The following is a 20,379-nucleotide window of genomic DNA, read 5'->3' as shown; positions in this document are numbered from 1 at the left end:
AAAAACAAGTATTAACACCGGACTGCAGTCTTGCACTGGGAGACGAGATGCTTTTCAGGTGGCTCTTATACAGCGGCGCTTCGATAAACAACAGAGTGCAAGAAGATATCGACTACACGCCATTATCTGCAGTTGTGCACTGGGCAGTGCCGAGCATGGTACACGTATGTTTCGAGAGAGGCTACGCTGATATCCGCAAGGGCCATTTATTGCACAATGTTATGTATCGCGGGCTGTATGGGTCAGTGGAAGGGATCCCAGAACTTGCGCAACTCGCACTACCCCATACCTTTTTACGGACCGAGAGCGACTGCTTGCATCTCATAGATTATCTGCTTGCATGGGGAGCCAATATCAACTATAGGCTTGACGAGACAACTTCCAGTATGCACGCAAGTCTTGAGGGCGCCAGTCATGCAACGCCACTCTACCTTGCGGCCTGCCTAGGCAATATCGCTGCAGTAAGACATTTGCTTGAACGCGGCGCAGATCCTGATATCAAGAGTTTGAATGGTACTCATGCCTCTGACGCTGCCAAGGCATTGGGATATGCAAAAATAGCGGAGCTATTAAGTACTTCGACGCCAGAGCTTGTCCATAGTTTGAGTACGATCGATGATGAAGGTGCCAGTTCAACAGCTCCCGAAGGAAATGGTGGAAACTCAAGCTCTCAGCCAGAAGGCAATTCTGGTCCCCAGCAGGAACACGAGCCTTATGTTGAAATTCGGGAAGAAGGAGATGATAATTATGACGATGATGATAATGATGATGATTGAATCGGACTTTGTGCTCTGCAGCCTGCTCAACCCCGCGATCGGGGTTTTTATTGGGTCAATCTTGTAGTGTTCATCACACTTGTTTCTTCTTGGGCCTTTGATGCGTTTTCCAGTGTTTATTACGCACGCTTTTCTATACAGGATATGCAATAGGAAAAGATGAAACACTGCATTACAAATATAAAGCAGTAGAAAATTGTGCGCGGGATGGATAACTATATCTTATACGGCTGGACTAGAATTGGCAGTTCCATTTCCCATACCTTGAAGCCAAATCAGTGGACAACCATTTCCTTCATTGCTCTGTATCACTTTGTTTTTTCCATTGGTCTCTACATCACATAACCAGCTCGAATGTCAGGCAGAGAGGAGAATGTTACATTGACGAGACCCTTATCCTTTCACACCTATAAAAGAAGAAAAGAAAAACATGATCTGGTAATATCCATAATACCAGTCTTGGAGACATGAAAAGCGCAACGTCCCAGAGCGCCTTCGACAACCATACCCTCATCCGCTCAAGCCTTGAAAGTCCTGCTTCCCTGCCGGGCCTTTAAATACACCAGCCTCACAGACAAATACTGCGCCTCCTGGCCGACAACTACCCAGTCAGCGGCAACTCGAGATACAGTCCGACAGTCACCCCCGGAATCGGCTCCACCAGGTAGTCCTCCACGTAGATCTCGCTCTTGACTCCATTCTCCGGCGCATTTCCACGTATCAAAAACGTGAACCTTCCCGGATTACCATATCCGTACTCTTCGTCGTCTCCATCACCGTGCCCATTCCGCCGACGTGAAGTACCTCGATTCGGATTCTCCAAATCATACCCCCAAATCATCGGCCTCAGACCGATCATCGAAATCAGCCTGTCAAGGAAATACATCTGTCCCGGGGCCCACAACGAATCATACATTTTCGGAACGACTACCGCCACCGTAGTGACTTTGCGATCCTCTTCAATGTTCTCGTACCCGATGTCAAAGTGCTGATAGAAAAGCTGAATAACTTGATCGGTCATCTCGCGGATCCGCGCCGAGGAGCACGCCGGGTTCGCGAATGCCAAGTCGTGGTCCACGGGCGAAGGCAAGATTGCAACGATGGCGCCCTCGACACCCGTGATGATGAAGAGAGTTTCGCCGAATAAGTTGCTGCCCCCGATGAGACGGTCGGCGCTGAGCGAGGCCCAGGGCAAGAAGACGACTTGGTTGGCTTCGATTTCGATGACGGATTTGCCGGTGGACAGAGCGTGGCTGAGCATGCTTTTGGTTCTGGAATAGGTGGGTTGGTCGCCATTGATGCCAGCATGGCCGACAGTGTTAGAGAGAGGAGGAAAGGGAGCGTGAGGCGGAGGCGGAGGGTGGTATCGTCCGCCGCGGAGGACAGTGTAGATGAGCGGAGGAGGTGGTGGGTTGGGCATTGCTGCAATTTGCAATTTGCAATTTGCACTAGAGAGATGCAGCTGAGGGTAGACCGTGAGTAGAGCTTGACTGGATGAGAGCTCGAGACTTGTGACTTGAGGCTTGAGACTCGTGGGATCTCGACTTGTGAGAAGCCGATGTATGATAGTATGAAGTTGAGACTTTGATGCCGAGCCTCGTAGGATATGTGGAAGAAATGCTAAGGCTGGCTTAAGATTGTTTCAAAGAGAAGAAAGATCGTAAAAAGCGTAGTGGTGATGGATGGCTGATGAAAGCCGGTGTTGTTGATGTTGAGATTCTGGAGCAGAGTCGGAGATGGTTCCAGACTGCGGTCTCCAGAGAGGTGAGGACTGTGGGTTTCCCTGGGCTACGGGCCATGGCCGCCAGCAACAGAGTGAATACCATTGGGTTCTCAGCAGACTTCAGAGTGAGCGAAGAAGATATAGTTGAGAGAGCAATCAGTCGCAGAAGTCAAGTAGCTGGTGCCTGGGACTAGCTGGCTGTTTATGATATGACTGGATTGCCGGAGACGGTAGACCTCTTGCTCTGTTGCATGGTCACTGTTCATGCATTCAACCGGCATCAGAGTTGTGACGTGAGCCCTGAGGAGATTGAACAGCAGTACAATGCAATGTGACTAAGTATTTCTGTAAAGTTTTGCATTGAGGAGTTCAAGTGAGAGAATGTATACACCATTGACATGTTGTGCAGTCGGCAGGTGTGCAAAATATGCTGTGTATCAAAAATTAGCTGCGTGTTTTTCCACGAGTGTAGATTCTGATGCACAGACCAAACAGTATCTGCACATTGCAGTGAACTATAAGAACATCAATTGGAAGAAGGAAAGAAAGAACAAACGGACAGCGAAAAACTAGAAGATTAACATAAAACAAAACAATAACTTTCCATTTATACAAGACTCGTTTTAAACCAGAATGTGCTTCTGATACATTAAAATCTTCAGTGATAGCTGACAACTGGCAAAATGAACCACTGCGATGGTATTTTGCTCGCAGGCGTGCTTCAGTGACGGAGAATGGTGATAATGAAATGTTTCGTGCGCGCGGTGAATTTACAACGTGCGGGTGCGGCCGCCGGGCCGCATCTAATCTCGAGTAAGCCGTGAATTTTATCTCCGAATCTGGATTTAAGATTTGGTCGCTAAGGCCCAAAATGGTAAGTAGATCGTCATTTCTGTCATCGACTTGCATAAGGTTTGAACGCTACTTCTGTTTACCGTTAGCTCGGCCGGAGCTAAACTACTTGGGATGTAAATCCAGCCTTTTCTAGATTACTGCCAAAACCTTCCAGCTTCGATCTTTCATAGTAACGTAGATCGGTGCTTCAACCCGTAGTAGCAGGTGAGGCTGACGAACCCTCCTGAACCCTTGGATTGCTGCGGGGCTACCGGTGATACGATAAATGAGCACACTTTTTTCATTGGAAGCCGCGTGCCGCAATAGGGTCCAAAAAAACATGAATAATTGCCCCTGACGCGTGATATAAGAGTAGCTAGAAACCCTTTTAATTGAATCCATCTGATCATCAAGCAAATATCATCTCTCTACCATAATTGCAATACACTTGCCCATAATCTTCTCTTTTGAAGTTCGACCAAAAATCTCTCAGAAATAGACCGCCTATCTCGTCGGAACATCGCCTCCTAGCAACCATGTCTCCTGTCAAGGTCAATTTCCCCAGCAATGGAATTAAGGTCGTCGGCGACCTTTACTTTCCTCCCCCGGGCGCGCCTGATCAGAAGCGCGCAGCGATTGTCGTAAGCCATCCCGGTGGCGGCGTCAAGGAGCAAACGGCCGGTCTTTATGCAAGACTTCTCTCGGAGAAAGGCTTCATCACTCTCGCTTTTGATGCTGCATTCCAGGGCGAAAGCGAGGGAGAGCCACGTGGGCTTGAGAACCCACAGCAACGCGCAGAGGATGTACGATCTGCCGTGACGTACCTGACAACTCGGGATGATGTGGATCCCGAGCGGATCGGAGCCTTGGGCATTTGCGCATCAGGAGCATATGTCCCATTCGCGGCACAGACGGACCAGCGTATCAAGGCGGTTGCGACATTGAGTGCTGTTGACTTTGGCGCCTTGGTCCGCGAAGGACTGCAAAACACTGCTGGCGTTGTGTCGAAGGAGAATCTTGTCGGTACTCTCACGGCGGCGGGCAGGCTCCGAACGGCAGAAGCAAAGGGAGAAGCACCAGTGCATGGCCCCCTTGTTTCGGATGACCCGAATACCATTCCTGATGGAACGCCGACTCTCTTCAGAGAAGGCAGTGAATACTATCGAACCCCAAGGGGTCAGCATCCCCGCGCTCCTAATAGGATGCTGGCTCGCAGCGTTGATCTCCTTGCCAACTTCTCCGCGTATACGTTTAATGACCTGATCTCGCCTCGTCCCCTCCTTATGATCGTCGGAAGCTTGGCAGAGTCAAAGTATTTCAGCGAATTGGCAATTGAGCGTGCCAAGGAGCCCAAAGAGTTGTACATCGTTGACGGAAAGACACATGTCGATCTGTACGATGACGCATCGGAGGCTCTTCCTAAGTTCGCAGACTTCTTCCAGAAGACTGTAGGTGCTTAGATGGATGTGCGTGGTACCATAGACTCACGGATGCTGCAGTGGATTGGACTAGGGAAGCAGGGACGCTGATAGGTCTTTTATGCTGCATGGCGTGATTGGTGTATAATGTACATTGGGAATATTTGTAACAATGTATATAATGAATGAATCAGCCGCATCTTGAATAAAATAAAATAAAAAAGGCTGGACCAAAGTGACCAAATTGAATGCCTCAAAACACCTTCAAATGCGTTCGTTATGTGCTGTCCGGTACATGGTGCGCTATTTACTTGAGCATGTAAGACAAGTCCGGGAGACCTGCAATTATGCTTCGTACTATTCGATCCTCTTCTTCGTCCCTTCTTGTCTTCTCCGTGGCTCTGTTTTCTGTTGAAAATGAAGATCTTGGATGTTCAGCAGTCTGTCCGATAGGGCTTAGGGCTTTTTTGGATTTGCCGTCTGGCCCTCTTGATAGAACAAGATTGTGTGGAACCGGTTTCATATTACCGTTGGATCCGGTCTCAACAAAACTGACAGGGGATGACGTAGATGGCAGAGAAGTCATTGGAGAATTCGGAGGTGATATGTGAGAAGAGTTGCTCTGTTCCGTCGTCGCAGTGATCGGCGATTCTACTAACTCTGCCAAGTCTGAAGATGGCCGACCAGCGGTTGATGTCTCTCGTGGCAGTCCTTGAAATTTGTCTTCTAGCGATGTTAACAGTTGTATTGAAGGGCCTCTTAGGTGACGAATTTGCTCGTTTGGCAGAACCGAGGATATCTCTGAGTGGTACACGGGGCTGTCTTGCGTCTTCGTGACAAGGTTCTGGGAAGTAAGATGTGGTATACTTGGCCTCGACGGTGGAGGCAATCTTCCTAGCGACGGGCGGCCCAAAGTAGACTCTAAAAGTGGGCTTGGAGCTCGGTCTTGAGCTGTTGCAGCACGTAATGGTTGCAATGCAGAAAGATCCACACTTTGAGTAGTGCGCCCTTGCTTAGAGTGGAAAGGCATGCTCTTTCTGAGACCAACAGATGTAGCTCTACCATGGTTTGCAGGTGCTCGTAAAGGAGATTGAATTTGAGAACCAGAGTTTTCTGGTATGAATGGCGATTGGGAATGGCGATCCGGGGTTGTGCTAGAGTCTCTTTTTGAAGCCGCCATTTCGCCCGTGCGCCCGTTGATATTATCAGATGATCTGGGTTGCTGATCCATACGAAGGTTCGTATTATTACTTGATGACGACCCTAGATTCCGTGGAAAAGACTGAGGAGGTTTAATGCTCTCAGGAGGAGGGAAATGGCCAGGAGCTAATGATTGGTGATGGCGATGTCGTGAACCAAGGAGCAGCGGAGCAGGACCTGATGCGGTTGTTTGAGACCTGGATCTTCCCATTCCAGAGCTGACATCTTTCGAATTCTCCGACCATTTAAAAATATTCCTCGCTCTTGCTCCGCTGTGTAAACCAAAGCCGAAACCGAAGCCCCTGAGTGACCTGTCTTCGCCAATCCATTTCTCTACTCTCTTGTTGACGTCTCTTCGAACTTTGGAGTCATTCCATCTAATTTTAACGTAATTGCTCTCATCAGCAAAATTCTCTTCTCGCATGGTCTCTTTACGCGTGATGCGGTACCAGACTTTGCGATTTGATGTACTCGAGATCGTTTCATCCGGAATGTCGCTGAGAGGAGTTTGCTCATCGCTTGTCACTGGGAAGATCTGGTTAATATGTGACAGATCTACAGAGAATCTCGGCTTCGATTTGAAGTCGTCATTCTGTAGAGGCTGTGCGTCCCCAAATGAAGTTACTTTTGGTAGGTCAACAATGAATCCAGCGATTTGCGGCTCTTCTGTATCCTCGAATTCTCCAAAATCATCGTCTTCTTCCGTCTTAAATATAGAATCATTGTGATTAGAATCTTGGGCTCCTCTCACGTCTGACAAGTGAGCGTCAACTGATCCAACTGCGCCTCCGTCTATGGACGATGATGCAGACTCAAGGTAGGTGTCATTGCCAGAGTTCGGAGGAGTTCGAGATTCTTTCGACTCAAACACAACGTCCTCGGGCAAGTTTGTCACCAATTCATCTGTATCAACCATTTGTTTCGGCTCAGGAAATTCAGAAGAATCTTCTTCGGTCTCTTCCGGATAGCTCTCGTTATTTTGTGAGGTTTCGTTGAGCAGACTCCTCGGTTTTGATATTTTGGGGGTTAACGACCTCGAAAAGGAGATTGCGTTCGCTTCCCTATCGGCTTCATGCTCTTGTCCTTGCTCTTCACCCCATACAAAATCTCCATAGTCATCATCTTCTTCTTCTTTAACTGTTTGCTGCTCCGAGAGAATGTGAGCATCAAGGTCATCGATGTCGACACGTGATCTCCTCGGCTTGTCGTCTGGGCCATTGACTGATGGGACATCATCATTTGTCCACGGCGAATTACCATTTAATGGATCAAATCCGTGTATTCCAGCAGTACGATTCTTGAATTCTGCTATATTTGGCGCCGTTGAAAGACCCGCGAGTGGTTTGGGCAGTTCCTCGCCCCAGACAGAGCCCCAGTCGTCCATCATTCAAAATATTTCGAGGGTTCATGGTGCAGAGACGAGGAGATTAGTTTGAGTAAGATAATGATTGGAAAATCGCCATTGTATTATCAAAAGGGGCATAAAATAGCTATAAAATATTACTGAAAGGGTGCTCGTAGGCATCAGCAATGTGATGGTGGAGAGCATGCCGACTGCCGGATCGGATCTTTTAGTTCCGCCGAAGCAGCCGCCACAGGAATGTCTGCCGTTGTCCGAATACGCTCATAAGCCTTCTCTACGGTGATGATTCTGAATGATCCATTTATTAATCATTTCAGGGGAATTTTTCTGAATTTCATTACTGGTACATAGCGCTCTTCAATTTGATATCGGGTTTCTTCATTTTGATCGATAAAAGTGATAGATGAATGTTGATTTAGGTGGCAGAGAATGTCTTGCTATCACTCTCGTAGATTCTATTGAACCTTAATGGAACGATCACGGTCAGTGGAACAAGTCTTTGTGGATATATAAGGTTAATTTTCGTGATATTATTCTTCAGTGTCCTCGTCGTCGACAGGCAATAGTCTGACCGCCTATCATCAAATTCCCCGCTAGGGAAGAAGAGCAATTCGAGAATGTGCACGATCGAGTTACGTTCAAGTACACCTATCGACGGTAGGAGCACCGGATCTTCTTGGGGCACGTTCTCATTCAACTCAAATACAACCTGAGGTCGAGTTCTTGGTCAAACATTGCCAAATCCATATGCTAAGTATCTATCACAACATCTGCATGAGAGAACGGAGGCTAATATAATACATCATTTGTGGATTCTGACCCGAATTTAGGTATTTACCTTAGGTTTCCAACCATGTGTTGGTGGGATTAGTCGAGTCATATTTGCTGCGCTATTAGATTGAAATTTTTTTAAAGAACCAGTGGGTCTATGTTCAGCGGTACCCCTCCGCTAAAAAGCGGCAAGCTTGCGGGAGAAAATCGACAGCGCTTCGTTGGACAAGCCAATGCGGCGAGGAGAGAGCACTCCAATCCTATCATAATGTGAGACGCAATGCATGGCCAACTCATCACGGCAATAATTGCTCCATGGCATGGAAGTCCAAAACGCGGCCTAGACCCGCAAATCAGCCTTTCACATTACCACTGATATTGTTCCAATCTCTTTTAGATGAAAAGCTTGAGCGGTCAACAGGGCCACAAAAGCGGCCACTTCATCAGGTCTCAATCTATTCGTGGCTACTGTGCAGCTCTTTCGCTATGTCGCACCTTACAGTGAGAAGCTTACTTGTCTCGGTTGACACTTGCGAAGCGGGGTGCAGGCAAAGTAGGTTGATTCGACGAGCGAACGATTCTCAAAAGTCCAAGATGAGACCGGAAGGTGCTGCTTCTGGCAATTTGTGATGAGAAAAAGCTTGTTTACTACCTGACGAATGCCCAACAAGCCCTTTAACCAAATTGATCTGGAATCGATTTTGTGAGGCCTGATGACAGCGCAGCTGGGCGAACCCTAAGTGTAAGAGATCAACAAGATGGCAATCTGCACAGCTACACATGAAAGGAATCTGGCATCCCCAGTGACAAGAGATTACAATGGTGAGGGTGTTTCGTCCAGTTGCAGAATTCCTCAGCGTTGAGCGAGAAAATGGGGAAAAGAACCAAAAGATGGTGTTGGTGATATGGGGCCTAAAGTCATGCAAGCAAGCTGAACGGGGTAACGCGAAGGAGAAAAGGAGAGCCGCTTGAGCCTTAACCAGCTGATATATGCGATGCCCGACTCGGTTTAACTGCTACGGCTAAGGTTCGCTGCGCGTTTCGACCTGTCATGTTCGCTGGGCCGTGCCGTCCCAAGGACGACAAGAGGACTGGATCCCGGTCGCATCCCTGATCGCTTTGATCCGCCGTCCCGCCCTCCTCCGCAGACAACATGTCCCCTTGACTTTCTGATTCGTCCGTGCTCTGAGCCAGCTTTGTTCTCGTCGTCCACCCGTCACAACGTGAATGGATGAAATGGCTGGTCGCGATCGACACATTCATTCGCTGGCCACCCACCCCCAGGGCTTACCATGATGGTCACGGTATCGATTGGTATTGGTGCGGTGGAGATAGCTTTTGATAGCTTTGGACAGCCACGCTGTTGCTGTTACTCGTTGACAATGGTAGACACCTGAATCTGCAAGTCATTCCCTTTCAGACCATTCTCATCCTGCCAAAACACTCGTCCAAACTCGAGTTTGGACCAAAGCATTCGCCCCTCCTGCAACGATCATCTCTCTGAACGTCCAATCTCGACCGTCCACACACTACTGTTGCTGCAGGTGTGTACCATAACTCGCCGCCAGCGATACGATTATCGTGCCCCAGATCTTTGAGACTCTCCAGAAAGTCGGCAGGCCCCGACTACGTTAGAGCGCAAGTGGCGGCAGCGCTGTCCGACCATCGTTTTGCGGACAGCATTTAACGCTCGCTGTGGTTCAACGTCAATCTTACTACGGTAAATTTGACACGCTGCGTTTGAAACCCTCTCCGATCGGCAGATCGACATCTTGATCTGGCTTCGAAAGTGTCCGACGAGAAGGAGTTTTGTGGCCAAGAATCCTTTGCCCGTGCATCTCGAGTCCGTTCACTCGAGATCTGGTCGGGTTGGCCAAATGGCGAGATGAACACGATGCACTCCTCGTCGCCGCCGGGGCCGGCGTATTCCTCCCCGCGTATGTTCCCTACTGGCCGTCGTTTCTTATGCTCGCCGAGTCTCTCTGCCAATCGCGTTGCGCGTGCCTGCATGCATCACATCGCGTACTGTGCGGTGAGCTGGCAGAACTTGGAGAGAGTGCCCGCTAACCATTCCTTCGATATGAAGCCGTCTCGCCGACCGTTACCCAGGTCTCATCAAGAAGTCCGACTCCGTCCCCGCGCGACTCTCATGAGACCCTACAAGATCCTTCTTCTCGCCATCAGAGTCCTGTCCGCTCGCCGGCCCAGGTGTCGCAGCCCGCCAAGATGGGCGGTCGTCATGGCAGGACAGGTGATGATGATGGGGCTAGCATGAGCGACAACATCGTGAACATGACTGCGCTGCCATCGCGACCTCCGATGGTGCCTTCTGCTTCGGCGCCGGTAGGCCAGATTCCTCGACTGCCATTGCAAGACATCTCCCAGTATGCTGAAGAAAGCATGCCCAGCGTGGCCGTGACAGCTTCGTCGACTTCTCTCGCCGAGCTTGCACATCTCGTCAAGTTACAAAATTACCAGGAACAACGACGGGCACAGTCCCGCGTGCGTCTACACCGTTGGCTCGTGTCTAGCGCGCTGTCGGCTCGTCTTGAGCGTGGCGGTGAGCTTGCGCATCGGTCCTTGATTGAGAATTTCCGCTCGGATGACAAAAAGGGGTTTGCGGCCTTATACAATGCAATACACGATGTCCGGAGCTCCTGTGATGCCCTTCGCCGTTACGCCCTTTTGGAGCCTGAAATAGAGCCGGGCCGTTCTATGAACGCAAGACGAGCAGAGAAGTCAAGGGCCTTGTCTACATTCATGCACGAGCTCCCTTCTCGTAATCGCGAGGAGATCACGGGCTTCCTTTCAAAAATCCGAACCGATCCTGACTTTCTTGCCGGTCGTATAGCCAGCCTCTCCTCTTCGGAGCTGTCCTCACTCACCGCCTTTCATCAAGCCTTGGACCCTATCGAATCGGTAATGCCAATTTCTGCACGTGGAAAACCAGCCGGGTCGAGTAGCAATCGTGGCAATGGGCATCCTGCCTCCCCGGTTGGACGTTTACTCTCCTTCCAACGTCACGATCCTCTCTCCGCTCTTTTGTACACTGTCTTTGCAAATTCCTCTGGGCCTGATTCAGCCGAGGATCTGCGTCGTACTGAAATATGGGCTACCACTTGCGCACGTCTAATAACAGACGGTCGCAGTGGTAGTGGCCAGTTTATTTGCAGTGTTCTCAACGCGTGGGCTGCCATGCGTGAATGGCCTGGAAAAACCAATCTGGAACTTTATCTGATGAAGATGCTCCAAGAAGGAGCATTTCTCCTGGACAAGGCCGACGAGCAACAAAATGGAACTCGGACTCAGCCTGAAGGACGAAGCTCCAAGGACTTGATTGCAGCAGAAGAATTCTTTGACATGGCGATCCGATCTTTCTTCGAAGTTATTGATGATGAACCTAGTGCTGGCGGGATTCCTGAAGGAGTACTAGAAATTGGCAATGCCATTATCAAGAAGCTGGATGAGCCAAAAAAGCAGCGTGCCGCCCAAACCTTCATCGTATCCCGCTGGTTTTTTTCCATTTATCTTCTGAATGCTGTTATTCACCCAGAGGCGAGTCATCCGGCTGCAAAATAATAGAATGCTCATGTCATGCTAACTATTATAAAGAGTCATGGAATTATGACAGGCCATCATATCAGCGAATACGCGCGCCAAAGAATTTTGAAAGAGATTGCCATTCGCGCCCAAAAGCAAGTTCTTGATATGACTTATAATTGGTACGAATGTTACAACACTCGAGTTTGGTCTCCTGCAATGCTAACGTTCCTCATAGGAAGCAGGCTGTTCCCATCCATCCCGAAATCCGGGCTCACATTGAGAGTATTCTTTTGAGATTCCGAGGTTCCAAGTCTACACGTTCAGCTAAGCCTATGCTACACCCGGCAAAGGCCATTACTTCTCCCCGCGAAACCGTAGAAATCCAGCCTTATCTCGTTATTTGTCCATCCGACATTGTGACTCTGGTCAACACGCTGTTTCCTGAACGCCGTTTAGCTTCCCGCTCCCTAGAAAAGGAAATGCAACGTAAGACTTTGCACTCGACCACATCCTCTATCTCAGGGATATCAGTACCTCTGTCAACGCCAGCCAACTCCTTCGGAGGGCCTGAATCTGTTTCAATCTTGAGTAATAGCAGCTCCTCTGTGACAAGTGATGTGACTTCTCGGGAACCTTTACTCGAATCTTTCGGGCAGAAGATTTCGCTGTCGTCCCTAGATGCTCGCGAGGATCCTCGAAGCCTCGACCGTCCTTTATCCACTGAGGAGTATGGGCAGCAGTTACGATTGGTTTGTTCTGAAATGACCCAAATTCTTGGCTTGGAAGCTACTGCTGGTGTCTGCCATCCTTGTGCAGAGAAGTGGGCGATTCTTTTTGTCTCCGGCGACGGGAAAGTCTTGAATCTTCGAATGCGCAAGGATTCTATGGATGACGACGAAGAAGAGGAAGACTCTTTTGATAGTGATAGCGAGGATGAAGGAACGGGTGATCGTGGGGATTTGGAACGGGATTATCACCAACTGAAGCACGCCATCACTCGTCTCGTCGAAGAATATGAGATTCCAAAGGAGCTTACTCCGGACAGCGAATCCAAAATATTCAGTAACCGCACGACTCATCTGGGCAAACTAGCGCATAAGCCAAGCACACCTCGACAAGAGAGCGCAATCCCAGTCGAGGCCCGTATTTCGAGGAATCCATATCATGCCCAAAGCCAGCTTTCTGCCATGATTGCTGGCCACCATCCCGCTCTACCAGAACGCTCTCGTCCAATTAGTCAAGGGCGGAGCGCCAGCTTAAGTTCTAGAGACGGTGGCCGCGAGTCTCCATCCGTGCTCCTTACCATGCTCGAGGCAGCTACCAATCAATGCCGGGCCCGGGCAGACTTCATAGCTGCACACTTGTATTGGAAGACCCTCCAGCAACTCCGACGATTACCTGTCCCGTCCCTCAAGAAGAATGGCTACGCTGCATTGTTGAATTATATCTCGCGAGGACCAAGAGATTCCCTTGGCAAGTCCGCCAGCGCGATTGAGGAATTTGAGGCTTGGTTTGTCTGGCTGAAACAATCTCAGGAGCGTCATGATGCTGCAATAGAGGAAATGATGCTAGGTTTAAAGGAGCTGAGAGATAAGATGTGGTACGTCACGGACGTCAGAAATTCGGCAGGTTATGAAGAAGCAAAGAACATTGCTTTGGCCTTAAAAACAATGGGTCAGCCGGCGAAACCTGCGGCAGCCAAGGCCACTCCGCCCTCGAAGCTCCGTCACGTTGCAAAATCGTCTACAACCAATTTCCTCTTCAAGACGGAAGCTCAAATCCTCGACCTAATGACAGCCTCAACTGACCAAGGCGGACCGAACAAGCTGTCAGACGAACAAGCGGAAATGACTCTCAAATGGCTTACAAAGTATGGCATCGAAAACTTTTGCAAGGGTGAGGAGAGGATACATCGCTTCTGCCTCGAGGTTGATAAGTGTGTTGATAGACTCGTTGGTGAGCGGATCTTGGACGGCCCGGTGCTTTGGTCGAGCGAGCTGTTTTCGCGCGATCAGCGTATCCTTGACAGTGGTCGTCAGAAGGGCGATCTTTTCCTGACGGGCGTGGGAACTTTGAGCATTGCTGGAGATGAAGAATACGTCGTTGATTCAGGTCGTTCCAAATTACCTGGATTGGATCTCCGTTCAAGCTCCCGAGACCTTCGGTCGATATCGGCTCGCAACACGTCGCAACAAAGCTTTGATTCAGGTCGATGGAGTACTGGAAGAGGCAGCGGGCCAATCGATCTTACGGACTCGCAAGACTATTTTGGGAATGCTAGCCCTGTTCTCAGCATTGATTCCTCCAACACTTTTTGGTCTCCTTTCAGAGCGCAATTGCACTCTGCAGCGACAACCGGGTCTAACATCAGGCAGCGCGCGGGGTCTTCCACAAATGACACGGCCATGTTGGCCACTTCTGAGCGGGTAAACCTGGACAAGCACCGGTTTCTGCTTGACCTCAAGCAGACCCTGACAGGTCTCCTGTTGAGCGACCTTGGAAACCTAGTTTGGAGCAAGGGCAGCGAGACAGATGCCTGGTTCACCGGCGATCTCGGCGAAGAGTGCCGACAGCGCAAGGAAGAGGAAGATCGCAAGCGACGAAAGGCCCTCGCTAAGAAGAAGAGCATGCGCTCAATGCGCAAATCGGAGCATCGTTCGGGGCCTCTGGATACTTTAGGTCGCGGCGAACGAAGCCAGCCCGCTGCACCAGTAGCCACCCTAGAACATGCGGCTCACGGCACCGTCTCTGCTGAAGAGGGTGCTTCAACGTCATCAAGTGATGCAACAGCCAGATCTTCGGGTCTGGCAGCAGCAAAAAAGGCAGGTCTACTGGAGTTTCCGTTCAATATTGCATTTCGTCAACTGTTACGCAAATTTTCAACACATCCCAATCCATATACCAAGTTGCATGCGCTATATGAGCTAGAGCTCCTCATCGTTGCATCTCTTGCCTCTCGATCAGGGCGGTCTTTTGCCAGTCGTCGCGATTTGCTTCCAACAATTGCCGCCTCTCCTCCACTCGATTCAGTGCAAGAGCTCCAAACTCGGGAGGCGACCGTCGCGGACCATTCGCAAACCCCTCGGGCGAAGAACCTGGAAGAGGCTATTGCCAATTGTGAGGAACGGCGGTCTCAGAACGTTACCTTTGGAGGCCATGTCGCATCGCCAAACCGGTACGCAAGTGGAGGCGGTGGCGGCTCCAATAGCGCCGTCGGTGTTCCTAGCACTGATATGATTGTCGATGTACTTCAAAGTCTTTTCCGCGACTCGGATGCATGTCCAAAAACACTCTTCCGCGATCTGCAGTATATCGCATCATTTGTTCCTGCACAAATCCTGGATAAGACAGAGCGAGGCAAAGCGTTCTGGGATGCTGGACTTGCAGCGCTCGGGCTCAAGCAAGATGTGTGCCGTACCATGGTTGAGATTGCGGACGATATTGTCGGGTACCATACAAAGAATCGTGGATCTTCTTCTTCTTCCTCCACGAAACGCACCGAGGAAGATGACGAAATGGCTCGGTTCAGCATGGAAGATGCGGGCAAGATGTGGATCATTACCGCCAAAGAAGGCGATCCTGTGGCCGAGCGGGAACTTGCCATCTTTTATCTCACGCATCCTGATCTCTTGCTGCGAACCACGCTCCCGCTTACTATGCCCAAGGACACATTCAAAGCGGAGATGACATATCGCCGGCATGATGATCCTATCCGGTCAGACCCTCAAACTATGTGCGTGGCGTTTCACTGGATGGAATTATCATCACAGGGCGGAGATAAATTGGCACGCAAGTACCTTCGCGCGCGTGAAGAATTTAACGACCGTCCTTAGATGTGAGTTTTCTTTTATACCCTTAAAGTGTTGGCGGCAATGTGTCAACGGTTTGAGGATATTTCACTTGCCTTCATCGTTGCCTCACATCAAGGAACTGCATGACTGAGCTACGAATTTTCTATTTTTAACAAACTCCATGGTATCATTATAACCACCTTTATTCCCTTATTCATCTCGCAGTACCCTTTCCCCTGACAGCTTTATCATCATGTCCTTATTCCCATCTTTTACTCCTTGGCCCTTTCCCCATCCTCCTACTACCCCTATCCCGATCACCATCCCCCCAAATCCCCTTCCCTTCCCCAACCATTTCGGCATTCATATTTCCCGTCTGCCCATCATCATCGCATAACACATTACACCGTGCATCGGTCACAGACTCATAGCAGTGGCGTTTCATCTGCACATTCTAATACCCGGAGGCTATCTGATGTATTTATTCATTCGGCATATATAATAATAAATTGTTGTTTTTAATGCATTTTATCTTTTGCTTTTCTTCTTACGACTCTTATTATGATTATTACTGTTATTATTATTATTATTTTATTTTTTTCAACATAATGTATTCTTCCCGAGTAGATCGCTTTAAGCCGACCGCCAAGCCTTGGAATCATATGTCAACTATACTCCCATACATTCTGCTATACTATGCTTTGTAGTACATTATTTTCCATTTTATAGATACGCTCACTTTATCGCTGGTATTAGAGCTAGATACTCGTAGAAGTATGCATGTATTATGTCAGATAGTATACGCTGAGTCACTGACTCAACCATGCAGTTATTTATCCTTGTTAATCTTCTTATTCTTTATCCCCCGTATCCCCCGTATCCCCCTTATTTCCCTTATCTCCCATTTTAGATTCATTTTGGACCTATCGTTTGAAAACGTGCAATTGTTTGTTCAGAAATTGGACTGTGAGTTTGTGAGTTGTGAGTTGTGAGTTGCGGTGGCACACTGGCACTGGTGGACTGTGGGGATATACGTAGTACAGTTTTTGGCAGTCTAACTTATATTATAATATAAAGAGCGTGCTATAACTAAGTTAAATGGAATACAGTATACTATATATGGAGCATTCAGGGAATATGGTTGCTGGGATCTGACTGATCACATTAAGGTTTACATGCACGGCAGCCTGCACGTGTTGTTGTTCATGTATTTACATACATACCTACCTATACCGTAGTCTACGATCTACCTAAGGTGAGGTAAGGTAAGGTAAGGTGAGATGAGATGAGGTAAGGTAGGTATACAGAGTGGGACTACGGTACAGAATACGGAGTACAGAATACGGGAGTACAGAGTACAGAGTAACTGGTGAAATATAAGGAAAGTGTCAGGGGAGAAGAGACTTGCCGCGATAGCCGCCTGATCCGTATACAGTATTTTATGCATCGCCGCTAGTCCGATATGTGCCTTATTTAAAGGTAATAGAGTAGGAAAGTAAGAATTAACAAATAGGAAGTATTTGACTATTCATAGAGAAATGAAAGAAGGAATCTTTGACGTCGTTGTTGGGTATGAATTGTGATCATGGTGAGGTTAGTTGGAATAGCAGGGTTGGTAGTAGATAAGATAGGTACCGTATATGGGGTAGGTAAGGTACCTGAAAGATGATGACTGGTGAGAAATATAGTAAGATTTGAGAAGAATAGGCTGAGAAGATGTTTAATACATATAGTGATAAAGTGAGAATCAGGTAATGTTGGACCTGATCTGCCGGCCTGTGGGGCAGTGAAATATGGTGGATAAGCGGTGGACAAAGACGACGGCCCTCCCCCTGCGTCATGATACGAGTGAATCCGGCGCTGGGCAGCAGTATATCAGACAATACCGAGTACACGAGGCTAAAGATAGAAAAAAATGAAAATAAAATATACTTCTCTCCCTAGGGATGTGCAATTATAATTTACGGAGTAAGGTGAAGGAAATGATTAGCGGGCGAGCACAGCCCCGTCGACAGCGATATTACTGCGGCTAATTACAATATACTTTAGAAGGGTAGCAGTCTGTGAACTGTTGCATATATATCCATCCACACAACGATAGTGAGCAGAAGATCATTGCTGATCCCTCTCTTCCTTATCATTGACAGGCTGCTTGTTCGTGCCTGATATCCTCTCACTCGGCCCGTCCCCTTTTGATTTTCCACCAAAATTACTGGTTGAGTGCACCCTGCTGCCGAGTGGTGGCATCATCAGGATCATCTTCAAGTGGCTCCTGGAATAAACAACTATCCGCGCTGATCCAGGGTCCACCTGTTGCAACGTCATTCTCCTCTCAGTCATTTTAATTGCCGGATCAGCCCTGTACACCTTCGCCACCGGAAACATCTCCGACGTTTACCCATAAACCATGGTGTACTCGTACACCTGTCGTCTAGTTTAATTTCTACCCTTTTTTTTTTGAATTGCTTTTTGCAGATGAGGAGTAGTTACGAGTACATGAGGTGTACAGTACACACCAGTTGAGAGGGAAACGAGAGGACAGGGGGCTGTTTGGGCTGAAAGATGAACCATATACTTTGTACCTAATAGGTATTATTATTGGTGTCTGACCACTGACTGAACCCCGCCAATCCCGCCCCTCGCCAAGGACTTCAGTGACGTTGTTGATAAGTTGTCTCGCTGTCTCCAGCCAAAGAAGAGCTGGCGACGAGTGACCTCTTCTCACCTTATCCACCATTGTGCCCCGTTCCTCGTGTTTGTGTTTCTTGAAAACCCAACACAATACAAACATTACTGACAAAAGGTATGGTCCCCTTTGTCATTTATTCAAATGATTACAGATTTCATGTGCAATCTTTCCCACTTCATTCTACACTCCCCTGCGTCTGGAGCTGTCTGTCATTCCTCACAAAAACTGGAATAGCTCATGACTGAGAGAGAGAGCCACCCAATGTCTACAAGGGTGTTTTGAGACATGACCAAGTTTCTCGGCAAAGGCAGCTTTCTTCTTGCTAGGAATGACAGACGGCGATTTAAAGACAAGATATAGGCAGCTCTGAAACACGGATGAACCCTCGTCACGGGAATGGGCGTCGCTGACTAGCTCGCTGACCTTATCTGCAGAATAAAAGACCAGGACCCTGAATCATCCGTGGTGACTCTATATTCTCAAAGCCTGTGAAGCAGACGATCGATTCACAAACAACCCTCCGAGACTCCTTTACCTGCAACTACGACCACAACTGCCATCTCCGCAGTCGTTTGCGACGCAACCATCGCCCTCATGATGACGCTGCACTCTCCGCCCGCCCTCACTGGGTCCGAAGCTCCTAGGCGTCCCAAGGGTGAGTTATCCATGGCAGGCTGCAACAGAATCCCCGACCGCGGAGATCAAGAGAGAAATCTAATTCAATTTTATTTTTCTAGGCATCCTCAAGCATTCATCCTTTTCCTCACCCAACGATCAAATCTCGCCGACCCACATTCTCTCGCCTCAGTCGCCAGAAGCGACCGAGCAGCCTTCCCGCCCGCAGCCCCAGCGAGAGCTCTCCGAAAAAGAAATCACCATTCACAACACTCTTCAAAACGCCGGTCGCCGTCGCTCATCCTCCAACGCCCCAAGGTCTCTTTCGCGTCGACAGTCGAGTACGGCAGGCCTCAGCGATGCCGAGCAGGATGAACTCGACCAACGACTCAAGTGGGACGAGGCCAATCTCTACCTCAACGAGCAACAGAAGACAGCGACCATGAAGATTGACGAGCCCAAGACTCCCTACGTCCGACGTTACGATCCTGACCAAGAGGTTGAGGAAGAGGAGCCAGAGTTGCCCGCTCTCGACACCGATCACATTCTCGTGGACGAGCTCGACCAAGTCAACGGCACCAAGGCACGCGAATCCGACATCCCCAGTCTCGAGCTTGGCGAGCCCGAAGAAGCCGTGCCTCGGACGCACGACAGCTCGAAACAGGTCATTGTCGATTCAAAGGATAATGACGGCCTCCATGGACATGGCGAGCAAGACGTCGGATGGAGCGCCGAGGAGCGAGAGAAGCACAAGAAGTTTGAGGAGCTGCGCAAGAAGCATTATGAGATGAAGGACATTAAGGGTCTCCTCGGGTACGTTGAGCCACCACCACTACCACAAGTATAATGCAAGGATCCGGGAAGCTAACCGGGGGGAGCATTGCTGCAGACACCCAGAGGATTTAGATGCAATGGATGAGGATGATGCTGATGACGACGACGACGACGCTCAAGGGGTCCCCCCTGTCCCAGCCCTTTCCAAATAAATCATGGACAAGAATCATGATGAGTCACGATGGAATAATGATGGATGGATCTTGCATTTTCCATTTTGTTTTTTTCCTTCTCTCGGCAATCGTTTGCCTTTTCACTATTTTGTCTCTTTTCCTTCTTATGCGTACTGCGGCTCCTGTCCGCACTAGCAGCAAATATCCCCTTTGGCCAAGTTTCTTCTTCTCACACTTTGTTGAATCACTGAATATCTGCCTTTCGAAGTTGATATCAGAATCAAGATATAGTTTGATCTGATCTCTCTTTTTCTTATCACTTGATACAATCAGAATTGCAAATGTGGTCCCAATTTTGCCACCATTTTCTCAGGCAACACAGTAAGCAACAACATTCGAACAGCAGAGAGTCTTGTTCGTTTATACACTCATAACTGTAATCGAAACTGAAATTGAAACTACATTGCCCGCAAAATCTGTCGACTCTAAACAGCAAAAACTATTGCGTAGCGGTAACAAACTTGGGTTGTAACGAAACAGGAACGGGGTGGCTTAGAGCCCGAGCACGAGTCTTGGCGATGTTACTGGTAGGGCGCAGTGGGAAAAGGACGCTTCGTTGCTGAACTAACCAGTACGCGAGCCGGATTGGCGGTGCCCTGTGCCGCAAGGTCAACCCCCACTACGTATTGATAACGAAAGTTTCACTGCC

General features: G+C 48.9%; 7 protein-coding genes across 7 annotated transcripts in view; 5 read left to right on the top strand and 2 right to left on the bottom strand.

Moving 5' to 3' along the window:
* L228DRAFT_270355 (ankyrin) overlaps positions 1 to 776 on the top strand; it is a gene marked incomplete at both ends in the record, with an annotated part of 1,371 nt that extends 595 nt beyond the window's left edge. Inside the window, one exon of the mRNA XM_018335400.1 lies at positions 29 to 776. Within this exon, the coding sequence (XP_018185824.1) occupies positions 29 to 776 (748 nt within the window). The remainder of the gene's footprint in view (positions 1 to 28) is intronic.
* A 601-nt stretch (positions 777 to 1,377) lies between these two features.
* L228DRAFT_270354 (hypothetical protein) lies at positions 1,378 to 2,196 on the bottom strand (the record flags this gene model as incomplete). The annotated part of the gene is made up of 1 exon (XM_018335399.1): positions 1,378 to 2,196. The coding sequence occupies one exon, from the start codon at positions 2,194 to 2,196 to the stop codon at positions 1,378 to 1,380; it is 819 nt and encodes a 272-aa protein (XP_018185823.1).
* A 1,673-nt stretch (positions 2,197 to 3,869) lies between these two features.
* L228DRAFT_213899 (alpha/beta-hydrolase) lies at positions 3,870 to 4,793 on the top strand (the record flags this gene model as incomplete). Its single annotated transcript, XM_018330011.1, has 1 exon — positions 3,870 to 4,793. The coding sequence occupies one exon, from the start codon at positions 3,870 to 3,872 to the stop codon at positions 4,791 to 4,793; it is 924 nt and encodes a 307-aa protein (XP_018185822.1).
* Positions 4,794 to 4,925: 132 nt separating this feature from the next.
* Positions 4,926 to 7,469, bottom strand: L228DRAFT_25256 (hypothetical protein). Its single transcript, XM_018333695.1, has one exon. The coding sequence runs from the start codon at positions 7,336 to 7,338 to the stop codon at positions 5,059 to 5,061; it is 2,280 nt and encodes a 759-aa protein (XP_018185821.1). The 5' UTR covers positions 7,339 to 7,469; the 3' UTR covers positions 4,926 to 5,058.
* A 2,842-nt stretch (positions 7,470 to 10,311) lies between these two features.
* On the top strand, positions 10,312 to 15,461 carry L228DRAFT_240804 (hypothetical protein; the record flags this gene model as incomplete). The annotated part of the gene is made up of 3 exons (XM_018331279.1): positions 10,312 to 11,586; positions 11,698 to 11,807; positions 11,864 to 15,461. 3 exons carry the CDS (start codon positions 10,312 to 10,314, stop codon positions 15,459 to 15,461), a joined length of 4,983 nt encoding a protein of 1,660 aa, XP_018185820.1.
* A 2,770-nt stretch (positions 15,462 to 18,231) lies between these two features.
* Positions 18,232 to 19,662, top strand: L228DRAFT_25217 (hypothetical protein). Its single transcript, XM_018333669.1, has 3 exons — positions 18,232 to 18,483; positions 18,543 to 18,763; positions 18,846 to 19,662. The coding sequence occupies exons 2-3, from the start codon at positions 18,703 to 18,705 to the stop codon at positions 19,568 to 19,570; spliced, it is 786 nt and encodes a 261-aa protein (XP_018185819.1). The 5' UTR covers positions 18,232 to 18,483; positions 18,543 to 18,702; the 3' UTR covers positions 19,571 to 19,662.
* Positions 19,662 to 19,953, top strand: L228DRAFT_25222 (hypothetical protein). Its single transcript, XM_018333674.1, has one exon. It carries the CDS (start codon positions 19,754 to 19,756, stop codon positions 19,919 to 19,921), a length of 168 nt encoding a protein of 55 aa, XP_018185818.1. The 5' UTR covers positions 19,662 to 19,753; the 3' UTR covers positions 19,922 to 19,953.
* Positions 19,954 to 20,379: the final 426 nt, after the last annotated feature.

The sequence above is a fragment of the Xylona heveae genome, assembly GCF_001619985.1.
Source record: "Xylona heveae TC161 unplaced genomic scaffold L228scaffold_10, whole genome shotgun sequence".
NCBI classification, from domain to species: domain Eukaryota; kingdom Fungi; phylum Ascomycota; class Xylonomycetes; order Xylonales; family Xylonaceae; genus Xylona; species Xylona heveae.
The sequence above is the reverse complement of the archived record's forward strand: the minus strand, read 5'-3'. Positions and strand labels throughout refer to the sequence as shown.